This window comes from Coregonus clupeaformis, chromosome 23 (genome assembly GCF_020615455.1).
Source record: "Coregonus clupeaformis isolate EN_2021a chromosome 23, ASM2061545v1, whole genome shotgun sequence".
Taxonomy (NCBI): domain Eukaryota; kingdom Metazoa; phylum Chordata; class Actinopteri; order Salmoniformes; family Salmonidae; genus Coregonus; species Coregonus clupeaformis.
Genome location: NC_059214.1, coordinates 38,602,267 through 38,614,580, shown reverse-complemented (window position 1 = coordinate 38,614,580; position 12,314 = coordinate 38,602,267). Strand labels below are relative to the sequence as shown.

At 42.2% G+C, this 12,314-nt stretch overlaps 1 protein-coding gene across 1 annotated transcript in view; it reads left to right on the top strand.

The window, feature by feature from the left end:
• Nucleotides 1-12,314, top strand: part of LOC121536983 (titin) — a 194,042-nt gene that overhangs the window by 106,857 nt on the left and 74,871 nt on the right. Inside the window, exons 127-139 of the mRNA XM_041844684.2 lie at nucleotides 3,600-3,899; nucleotides 4,091-4,387; nucleotides 4,700-4,984; nucleotides 5,360-5,653; nucleotides 5,745-6,044; nucleotides 6,184-6,492; nucleotides 6,724-6,983; nucleotides 7,777-8,206; nucleotides 8,399-8,704; nucleotides 8,950-9,131; nucleotides 10,049-10,178; nucleotides 10,358-10,657; nucleotides 11,838-12,155. Of these exons, the coding sequence (XP_041700618.2) occupies nucleotides 3,600-3,899; nucleotides 4,091-4,387; nucleotides 4,700-4,984; nucleotides 5,360-5,653; nucleotides 5,745-6,044; nucleotides 6,184-6,492; nucleotides 6,724-6,983; nucleotides 7,777-8,206; nucleotides 8,399-8,704; nucleotides 8,950-9,131; nucleotides 10,049-10,178; nucleotides 10,358-10,657; nucleotides 11,838-12,155 (3,711 nt within the window). The remainder of the gene's footprint in view (nucleotides 1-3,599; nucleotides 3,900-4,090; nucleotides 4,388-4,699; nucleotides 4,985-5,359; nucleotides 5,654-5,744; nucleotides 6,045-6,183; nucleotides 6,493-6,723; nucleotides 6,984-7,776; nucleotides 8,207-8,398; nucleotides 8,705-8,949; nucleotides 9,132-10,048; nucleotides 10,179-10,357; nucleotides 10,658-11,837; nucleotides 12,156-12,314) is intronic.

Genomic DNA, 12,314 nt, shown 5'->3' with positions numbered 1-12,314 from the left:
TCCCATCAGCTTTCTATAGGCTAGGCCTACTATATTTATTTCTCAACTTTCCTAATATTAAGCACATTGCTTATATTTAAAACAGGAGTATAGCCTACCTGGCTGGCATGAAAATGAACCAGGCAAAACACGTTCTACATTCACTATTTAAGTGCATAGATGACATGTATTTTTTCCCGCTGCCCCTGTTTCGATACAGGTGCATGATAATGGTCAATTCTAAATAAAATAAAATGTCACACATATATTATTTAGTATATGTAAAGACAACATTAAATCAAGAATAGTCTGCTGGGTGACAATATTAACCTATCACTTGTGAATTATATATCATCACTTGTGAATGATGCCCAGCATAAGAAACAATGCCTTTTTAAACAATTACTTCTTAAAAATAAGCACATTCAGGGATGTGGAGCCTAACTGGTATACATAAGCATCACGTGAGTTTCAAGTTTGGGGAAGATCATTTTCACCATAAAAATGCACCTTTATAATAAAAGCATGACATGCACAATACTACCATGTGCGCATTGCTGCGCTTATAATGTGAAGAAATAGCCTAATAGTTTATCAACATTTTAAGCTAAACGTTCTGATCTGTTGCGTCAGCCACATTGCGTAAAAAATGTTTTTTGATGCTAGTGGTTGTATTAATCTGAGATCTATCGCATCTCACAACTGTCCCAGACTATGTTTGGAATATTTATTTCTCGCACAGAATAGAATAGGTCAACCTTTTTTAGGGTGCATTATGGCCACACGAAGGGGATGCCACCGTGAAATTCTAGGCATTATCAAGTGCTTGTCAAATTGTGAATGAGTGACAGATGTAGTGTGTACAGCCTGCACAACAAACAAAGCAGAGCTCATGCCTTTCAAGCAACTTTTTTCAAATAATCATTAGAGTCGTATCATGCAGCTTTACAATGTATTAAAAATCAAAACATATAGCCCAACGTTTGTAGAACAACTAAAGTTACATGAATAACTCTAAATTAAGCATATAGGAATACCTATTTCTTTGTTAACTGATCAATACAGAATAGCCGTATGTGCGCACTCCCTCAAATCGTTTGGAGAAAATATCCTTTCTATGTTATTCGGCTTTGTTCAATTGTATTCTTCATACTATAAAATAAAGCCACGGAATTCTAAGAAAATCTTGTCTGCTAAATGAACTAGTGTAGCCCACAGCCATTTGGCATAGCCAGATCAGGACCTAACATACAGTGGGGAGAACAAGTATTTGATACACTGCCGATTTTGCAGGTTTTCCTACTTACAAAGCATGTAGAGGTCTGTAATATTTATCATAGGTACACTTCAACTGTGAGAGACGGAATCTAAAACAAAAATCCAGAAAATCACATTGTATGATGTTTAAGTAATTAATTTGCATTTTATTGCATGACATAAGAATTTGATCACCTACCAACCAGTAAGAATTCCGGCTCTCACCTGCAAAATCGGCAGTGTATCAAATACTTGTTCTCCCCACTGTAAGGACAACTCAGAGTATGCTATTATGTTAGTCTGAAGTAGACTACATTTTCTTCATACCATGCTCCTTTAGACCTGTCTAAAATAAATACATGTATTTATTTATTTTTTATTTTTTATTTAACCTTTATTTAACCAGGTAAGCCAGTTGAGAACAAGTTCTCATTTACAACTGCGACCTGGCCAAGATAAAGCAAAGCAGTGCGATAAAAAGAACAGCAACACAGAGTTACATATGGAATAAACAAAACGTACAGTCAATAACACAATAGAAAATCTATATACAGTGTGTGCAAATGTAGTAAGTTATGGAGGTAAGGCAATAAATAGGCCATAGTGCAAAATAATTACAATTTAGTATTAACACTGGAGTGATAGATGTGCAGAAGATGATGTGCAAATAGAGATACTGGGGTGCAAATGAGCAAAATAAATAACAATGTAAATAACAATATGGGGATGAGGTAGTTGGGTGGGCTAATTACAGATGGGCTGTGTACAGGTGCAGTGATCGGTAAGGTGCTCTGACAACTGATGCTTAAAGTTAGTGAGGGAGATAAGAGTCTCCAGCTTCAGAGATTTTTGCAGTTCGTTCCAGTCATTTAAAGCAGAGAACTGGAAGGAATGGCGGCCAAAGGAGGTGTTGGCTTTGGGGATGACCAGTGAGATATACCTGCTGGAACGCATACTACGGGTGGGTGTTGCTATGGTGACCAATGATCTAAGATAAGGCGGGGATTTGCCTAGAAGTGATTTATAGATGACCTGGAGCCAGTGGGTTTGGCGACGAATATGTAGTGAGGGCCAGCCAACGAGAGCGTACAGGTCACAATGGTGGGTAGTATATGGGGCTTTGGTGACAAAACGGATGGCACTGTGATAGACTACATCCAATTTGCTGAGTAGAGTGTTGGAGGCTATTTTGTAAATGACATCGCCGAAGTCAAGGATCGGTAGGATAGTCAGTTTTACGAGGGCATGTTTAGCAGCATGAGTGGAGGCTTTGTTGCGAAATAGGAAGCCGATTCTAGATTTAACTTTGGATTGAAGATGTTTAATGTGAGTCTGGAAGGAGAGTTTACGGTCTAACCAGACACCTAGGTATTTGTAGTTGTCCACATATTCTAAGTCAGACCCGCCGAGAGTAGTGATTCTAGTCGGGCGGGCGGGTGCAAGCAGCATTCAATTGAAGAGCATGCATTTAGTTTTACTAGCGTTTAAGAGCAGTTGGAGGCCACGGAAGGAGTGTTGTATGGCATTGAAGCTCGTTTGGAGGTTTGTTAACACAGTGTCCAATGAAGGGCCAGATGTATACAAAATGGTGTTGTCTGCGTAGAGGTGGATCTGAGAGTCACCAGCAGCAAGAGCGACATCAGTGATATACACAGAGAATAGAGTCGGCCCGAGAATTGAACCCTGTGGCACCTCCATAGAGACTGCCAGGGGTCCAGACAACAGGCCCTCCGATTTGACACATTGAACTCTATCTGAGAAGTAGTTGGTGAACCAGGCGAGGCAGTCATTTGAGAAACCAAGGCTATTTAGTCTGCCACTAAGAATGCGGTGATTGACAGAGTCAAATGGGAAAGTTGCAGCGGAGGGTGCAGAGCTGGTGGCCGGGGTAGGGGTAGCCAGGTGGAAAGCATGGCCAGCCGTAGCAAAATGCTTATTGAAATTCTCGATTATCGTAGATTTATTAGTGCTGACAGTGTTTCCTAGCCTCAGTGCAGTGGGTAGCTGGGAGGAGGTGCTCTTATTCTCCATGGACTTTACAGTGCTCCAAAACTTTTTGGAGTTAGTGCTACAGGATGCAAATGTCTGTTTGATAATGGAGGTGTAAGCTATATTACATGGATTTATTAGACTTTTTAAAATGTAGATATTCCAATGGTCTGCATCCGTGGATTGTAGGCTATGTGTGGAAGCCAGGAGATGCTAAATATGTTTATGTTAATTAACGGTCAATTACCGTGAGACCGACAGTTATTTGCTACACAATCACCGGCTGACGAAATGTCGTGACCGCCACAGCCCTATCTGGGTTAGTTGTGATTGTACTTTGTTCTTACACCTGTAATGTTCATTTCTTATTCTAGACCCACCAGAGGCTCCAGAGAAGCCTGAGATTGACGGCATCACAGCCAACTCCATGCTGGTTACCTGGGAGGCGCCAAACGACATGGGCAGTCCCATCCTGGGTTACTGGGTGGAGCGTCGTGAGATCAACAGCACCCACTGGACCAGAGTCAATCGGGTCATTTTGGAGGATACGGAAATTAACGTGGAAGGCCTACTGGAGGGTCTGACATACATCTTCAGGGTGGCTGCTGAGAACCAAGCTGGGCCTGGGAAGTTCAGCATCCCATCTGATCCCATGACATGCCAGGATCCAATCTGTAAGTCAACAAGATTATGATACGATACATTTTATTGTCCATTTGCATGGAAATTCATTTTGTGAGGTTAAGCATACAAAATACACCAAATCAATACAATATAATACAACACAATGATTCATTATGATTACGTTTCATTGTCTAACAATGATCAAATACAATATGTCATCGTTGATGTGTTTGTCTCATAGTGCCACCTGGGCCACCGTTCCCAAGAATCCTTGACACCACTGAGTCTTCCATCGACGTGGAATGGGATCCTCCTGCCTCCAACGGAGGTGGAGACATCCTTGGATACCATGTTGACAAGACCCTAGCAGGCACCAATGACTGGTCCCGCTCCACAGAGAGACCCTGGAAGACCCGGGCCTTCACTGTGTATGGAGTCAGAGAAGGAGCCAAGTACCTGGTCCGTGTGATCGCAGTCAATGGAGCCGGTGAAGGAACTCCTGGCTTGACTGAATCAGTCTTTGTCAGAGATCCTAAAGGTACAGTAACTAGTAATCAGAAAGCTTACTCAAAACAATGACAACAAATGTATGCTTAATACATTAACAACAGTGGAGGCTTGTGTCACATTGAGGACAGGCTCATTGAAATGGCAGGAACGAAATGAATGGAATAGTATCAAATACCACTGTTCCTTTCATTACATTCCAGCCATTACTATTGTCATTCTTCCTTCATTAGCCTCCATGGATATTCAAGTGTCTTTGGGTCTTTGAAAGTGCTATATAAGTCTTCTGCATTATTATTATTAAAACACAGCTAACGTCAATTAATGTTGATTGTGACTACAGAGGCTCCAGTTGTAGAGCTGGATCTCACTGTGAGGAACGGCGTAATGATCAGAGCTGGGGAACCACTGATTCTGCCTGCCCTGGTCACTGGTAGACCTCCTCCAGACATCAAATGGACCAAAGATGACGGTCCACCTGACAAAGACCACGTCCAGATAGAAAATGTTGGAAAGGAAAGCATTCTCAGTATCAAGGCCGCCACGAGAAAGGATCCTGGCAAATACCAGATCAGTGCCAGGAATAGCAGCGGAATCAAGTCTACATGGACAAGGGTTGATGTCATGGGTAAGTATTTTGATGGATTTTGTATTAGCTATGATATCACAGTATGCCGTTTTGGGAATATTTCACATTTGGTTGTACTTTGATGATGTAAAGCTAGGATTAGGGTTAGTGAATAGTTTGTTTGTTAATAGTTAATAGAACATCTACAAAAACATATATTGTGGACTATCCAAAGAATAATAATGTGGCCTTAAATGTTGTTGACCTGCGATAGACTAGCACCCTTTCCAGGGGTGTACTTCAAGCTGCCTCATTGTATAGATACAGGAGATAGGTTCCTAACCTATGGGCCATTCTGGCTCGGACAAGGCTACCTACTTACTTACTCACATATTGTTGTACTTGGATGTAACACTTTGACCTGTCCTCTGTCAGATGTTCCCGGGCCTGTGCTGGACCTGAAACCTGTGGTGGTAACCAGGAAGCTGATGATTCTGAACTGGTCCGATCCTGATGACGACGGTGGCAGTGATCTGACCGGCTTCATTATTGAGAGAAGGGATCCCAAGATGCACACGTGGAGACAGCCCATCGAGACACCCTCATCTAAATGTGAGATTGTGGGTATTGTTGAAGGACAGGAGTACATCTTCCGGGTCGTGGCGAAGAACAAGTTTGGCTGTGGCCCTCCTGTTGATCTGGGCCCTATTGCTGCAGTGGATCCAAAAGGTAATGTCTACATTTTGTTGAATCATGCAAATGTTTTTCTGTGCAGGTCAGATCATTAATAGAGGTTAATCACTCTATATTTTAATTGAAGCTCCACCAACTTCGCCTGAGAGGTTCCACTACACTGAGAGGACAAAGACTTCCATCAGCCTTGCCTGGAGACCTCCCCGCAACGATGGAGGCAGCCCAATCGTGGGCTACTTTGTTGAGAAGAAGAAGCACGACGCCCCAGCATTTGAGCCTTGTAACACAGAGATGTGCAAGGACCTCTTCATGACCGTCGAGAACCTTGAGGAGCTGTTTATGTATGAGTTCCGTGTCAAGGCTGTCAATTTGATTGGACCAAGTGAACCTGGAATTCCACTCACCATTGTCATTCAAGATGATGAAGGTTAGTCCTCCTAGTTCTATGGTCTTGGTGTTTGTCCTATATGCTAAAATTGTAAACATGTTGATTTGAATTGGACTGAATTGAATTGGACTGAATTGAATTGAATAAACTTGTCACTGAGTTTCTCCTTCTATTTCAGTTCCTCCTACTGTGAGGATGTTGAAGACCTTCAAGGGAGATGCCATCACCGTCAAGAAGGGAGAGCCTATTGAAATCCCTGCTGAGGTGACTGGTCTTCCAATGCCCAAGGTTGAATGGTTGAAGGATGAAGTGATTATTGCAGAGCCCACTGAGACTCTGTTGATGGATACCAAGGAGGTCAACAGAGTCCAGTCCAACACCAAGCTCAGTATCCCTGCAGCAGCCAGATTGGACAAAGGCATCTTTACAGTGACTGCCTCCAACCGTCTTGGGTCAGCTAGTCACACCATCAAGGTTAATGTGTTAGGTAAGTGGCCTGATATTATGTATATCGTTTGCTTTTCTTCATTTTCTGGACACTGTAAGTATGAATCAGTAAAGTCAAAGCCATTAGCTCACTTTTCTGCAAGAATAGATCCATACAAATTAGCAAAAGGAATATATTTTTGTCTGTCTACTGTAGCCTGACCTTTTTTTCATTGAATTGTTGCGTTGTCATTATGAGGGTAACAATATTTATCCTCTATCTTGTTCACAGACCGTCCTCTGCCACCAAGGAATGTGAATATTGGTAACATCAAGGCTGAGTCCTGCAAGCTGACCTGGGACGCCCCAGAGGATGACGGAGGAAGTGAGCTCACTAACTACATTGTTGAGAAGCTGGACATTCTTCCTGAGGAGGAACCTGAAGAAGAATATGAGGATTCTGAGGATGAGGAGCCTAAGCCTAAAACTGAGCCTAGACCCATTCCTGTATGGACGGTGATCACCAACAGCATCATTGAGAAACGACTCGGGGTCAGTATACATGTGAAAACATGAAACAGATTGAATACAAAGCTTGGTAACACTTTAGTTAAAATCCGCCGGTATAATGCTTCATAGCAGGTCATAAGCATGTATGGTAGAGGTCTTCACAGGTCCACCTGTACCCGAATACCCGAGACCGGCTCTGTTTCTCTATCCCTCGCGCATTAACAGCTCTGGTTAATAACGTAGCTAAAACAATTATTTTCTGCTGCTTCCCTCACTTGGATCTGACCGGACCCGACAGGGTCTATACGGGGATGGGTCTGGTTGTCCTTGGGTTTGTTCGGACCAGGTCTATATCTTTAAAAAATTTATTTATTCAGGTAAGGTCGGGGTAGGAATGCTCCAGTCTATTTTCAACTTTTTGGTGCTTGTGAAGACCTCTAATGTATGGGCCTTTATAATGTCTTATAATATGCTATGTCTCTCTATATATCAAACATTTACATTTTACATTTTAGTCATTTACATTTACATTTACATTTTAGTCATTTAGCAGACGCTCTTATCCAGAGCGACTTACAGGAGCAATTAGGGTTAAGTGCCTTGCTTAAGGGCACAGCGACAGATTTTTCACCTAGTCGGCTCGGGGATTAGAACCAGCGACCTTTCGGTTACTGGCACAACGCTCTTACCCACTAAGCTACCTGCCGCCCCAGACGGTCTTATCAAACAAAACAACAAAGATTGTAATAGGTTGAGACAGTACCATGAATGCTTATAGTGGACTTAATTGAATCGTTTAATAATTTACTAAATGTTCCCAAATGTCTTCTCAAAGGTTTGGAATCTGGAAAACGGTAGCCAGTACCAGTTCAGAGTGAGAGCAGAGAACAAGTATGGACAGAGTGATGCCTGCGAGACAGAGGCAGTCATCATCAAGGATCTGTACGGACTCCCTGGTCCTCCAGAGAAACCAAAGATCGCAGAGCATACCAGGTCCTCCATGCTTGTGACATGGGACCCTCCACGAGACAACGGTGGATCCACTATCTCTGGCTACTGGCTGGAGAAGAGGGAGAAAGGTTCGTCTTATTGGGCCCGGGTGAATAAGGCCCCAGTGACCAAGCGCGGCCCTAAAGGCTGGGAGTTCCTGGTCGTTCGTATGATTGAGGGGTCTGCATATGAGTTCCGTGTCATGGCTGTCAATATTGCCGGTATTGGACCCCCCAGTGGACCTTCCGATCCTGCATACGCGGTGGACCCTCTTAGTAAGGACCATTTTCACTTTTTCTACAGGTTATACTATGTATATTTATAGAAATAAAAATAACATTACTATTCATTTAGCTGCTTTGGAAATTGTATGGAAGAATGTCAGTATGTGCCCTATTGAGAGACACAGGAATACCATGTAATGACCAGAGATGGTGACCTTGATGTTTTCCCTCTGTGCCCCACAGTGAAACCTGGCATGCCAGCACCACCAGAGGTTGCAGACAAAACCAAGCACAGTGTCAGCCTTACATGGTCTCCACCTGAGAAAGACGGGGGAAGCCCCATCAAGGGTTACATTGTTGAGATCCAGGATGAAGGCAGCTCTATCTGGAACAGGATCACCGATCTAGAGACTCTGCATGAAACCACAGAGATCACTGTCCCAAGTCTCAAAGAGCTGAAACACTACAAGTTCAGAGTCACAGCTGTCAATGACATCGGCGAGTCTGACCCAAGTCCCAAGACTGAAGTCCTAATTGAGGACGTACATGGTAATTAGACCTACTTATTTATCAATTTTAAAAGGTATGTTTTTATGCATGTTAGCAGTCAAGTTTTCAAGATAAAGCACTTTTAGTAGAGCAAAAATCTTCCTAGACATACATTTGGGGAGTGTTTTAACAGTGGATTGATGGAGAAAATACTAAAATATAGTTTTTGAGTGAAGTATTCCTTTAACCAGTAGTCACAAGTTTATTGTTGTTCTTTGTTTTAATGATGCCTTTTTATGTCACAGTGGAGCCGAAGATCCTTATTGATTGCATTGTGGAAGATTTGCTCTGCGTCCGGGCTGGTCATGCCTTCAGAATCCCTGCCACCATCAAAGGGCGTCCCGTTCCTAAGGTGACCTGGGAATACACTGGACCAGCAAAGACCCACAAGAAGAATCGCCTTCATGTCCTTCCAGTTGATTCAGAGGTAAGGCATTTGTATTTATTATGGAGGCAGCAGCTACTCTTCCTGGGATCCAGCAAAATTAAGGCAGTTATACAATTTTAAAAACATTACAATACATTCACAACAGATTTCACAACACATTAAGTGTGTGCCCTCAGGCCACTACTCTACTACCACATATCTACAACACAAAATCCATGTGTATGTGTGTGTATAGTGCGTATGTTATCGATTGTGTGTATGCATGTGTCTGTGCCTATGTTTGTGTCTCTTCACAGTCACCGCTGTTCCATAAGGTGTATTTTTATATATTTTTGTTTTATTTGATTCTACGGCTTGCATCAGTTACTTGATGTGGAATAGAGTTCCATGTAGTCATGTGTCTATGTAGTACTGTTCGCCTCCCATAGTCTGTTCTGGACTTGGGGACTGTGAAGAGACCTCTGGTGGCATGTCTTGTTGGGTATGCATGGGTGTCCGAGCTGTGTGCCAGTAGGTCAAACCGACAGCTTAGTGCATTCAACATGTCAATACCTCTCACAAATACAAGTAATGATGAAGTCAATCTCTCCTCCACTTTGAGCCAGGAGAGATTGACATGCATAGTACAGATACAGCTACCATGCATCAAGCAGAGAGGTTGTAACACATAACCCTTGTTATAAGGCATAGTACAGCTACCATGCATCAAGGTGAAAGGATGTAACACATAACCCTTGTTATAAGGCATAGTACAGCTACCATGCATCAAGGTGAAAGGATGTAACACATAACCCTTGTTATAAGGCATAGTACAGCTACCATGCATCAAGGTGAAAGGATGTAACACATAACCCTTGTTATAAGTAGTAAAATAATCACATTGTCTGACCATGATGTATAAATGTCCTGATTTGTTCTTTCTTACCAGGACTAATGAGTTCATTTCCTTTGTTTAGATTGAATCTACTGATACTACCTCGAACATCACTGTACCTGTGTGCTTGAGGACCCACTCTGGAAGATACACCATCACAGCCAAGAACAAGGCTGGACAGAAACATGTCAACGTCAGAGTCAATGTTCTCGGTAAGTGCAGTATAAAAGCAATTAATGATGGAAAGGATAGATACCTGCACAACCAGGAAAAATACAAAAAGGAGGCTCATATCAAAAAGTACATTCTTTTTTAGGGCATAAAACATTTGTGAGAAACCCAACACTTCCCATATAAGACATATTAACATCTGTTTGACATCCGTTTACAGACGTGCCTGGTGCTCCTAGAGAGTTCAAAGTGACCGACATCACCAGAGCTACCATGAGGCTGATCTGGAAACTGCCTACTAATGATGGTGGTGAGAGGATCAAGAGTTACTTCATTGAGAAGAAGAATGTGACAGGAAAGGCCTGGACCATCGTAAACCAGTGCTGTTTCAGCCAGGCCTATGTTGTGGAGGGACTCCTGGAGGGACAGGAGTATGTGTTCCGTGTGCGGGCAGAGAACCGTCTGGGAATGGGACCTTTCACTGAGACCACTGAGCCTGCTAGGGCAAGAGACCCCATCTGTAAGTCACTAATTAATTACTAACAAATAAATATGTACTCATAATAGTACTAATGTAAGTCACTTTGGAATAAAAGTGTCTGCTAAATGGCATATATAGAGTAGTAATGAGTAATACCCACATGAACAAATACTACAGTTTACTATAGAATACTACAGTACTTACTATACAATTCTATAGTAAACTGCAGTAAAATGTATAATACTATAATACACACTGTAGTATCCCACGATCATGTGTAGTACTTATTATAGAATGTTGTAGTATACTGTAGAATACTGTTAGGTTCTAAACAAACAGAGTAAAAACTCAAACAGATGACTAGGAAAAGCTCAAACCAAGTTTATTCCCCCACTGGGTCAAACAGCTGCAAAGACAAAGACATGTTTACACAAGCACATATATTTATAGGAGGAGTCAACTCCTTGCACATCTAGATAGCCAATACATCTCTGTTGCTAGTCAGGAACATAATTAGTTCCTCTCACTGGTGTAGTCATTGCCCCGCCTCCTGCTAGAACCTTCGTGAGCGTGGAAATATATGTGTGTGGGATAGGACTGTTCCTTCTGACTTCATCTGATCGGACCTCGGGCCGAATTCCTTGCTCCTCCCTAATCCACGACTGTTCTACCTTATCAGTGACTGAAACTAGACTGTTGACCTTTGCCTCCCTCCTTAGGAGAAATGAGATTTAACAATACCATGTTTTGACAGAATGTAAACCTTCTGCACTCCCCCTTCCTCACTCAGTAACTTTCCATACACCTAGTTCTTATCCACCCTACATTGACCCCAACATATACATTCATTATACATGTAAAGTAATTAATAAGTTATAGTATGGTAACATGAATAAGTATATTTCAAGCTAGAATCCAACAATACTATAGTAAATACTACAGATTATCCGCAAAAAAAACACTGTAGTAAATACTACAGCAATGTCCGCAATAACACTACAGTCTGCAAAAACACTACACCTTTTTAATTATAGTAAATACTACATGATTTAATCAGCCTTTTCTGTAGGTTATAGAAAAGAGCAGAAGCTCTGAACTAGCCGTTTACACACCAGTCCTACCTTTTTTTCATGTGGATATGTACACATTAAAGTTTGTGAAATGTAGGTTACACAGTGTACACCTTACTAATAAATTCATTCTTTATTCCCATTTTCAGACATACCTGATCCCCCAACCCACGTCAAGGTCAATCTGGTAACCAAGGATACAGTGACCCTGACATGGGTGCCACCTAAGAACAACGGTGGTTCTCCTGTGACGCACTATATCATTGAGCGTCTGAGCTGGGACACCAGCGGCCCGGAGAAAGAGACGTGGAAGCAGTGTAACAAGCGTAATGTTGAGGAAACCATCTTCATCATTGAAGATCTTAAAAATGGTGGAGAGTATGAGTTCCGCGTCAAGGCTGTGAACGAGGCCGGCCCAAGCAGACCATCTGCTACCGCTGGACCAATCATTATTAAGGACCAGACATGTGAGTGAAAAGCACAGTTAAGAAAAAGTGTGAAAGTTAAATATAGAAAGCATAAAATATGCTCAGATTTAATGGGTATAAAACACCAACATTTCGGGGCAAAGTGCGTTCCTCAGGGTGACAGCACATGTATGCTATTGTAAATGCTTCTAAATTAGA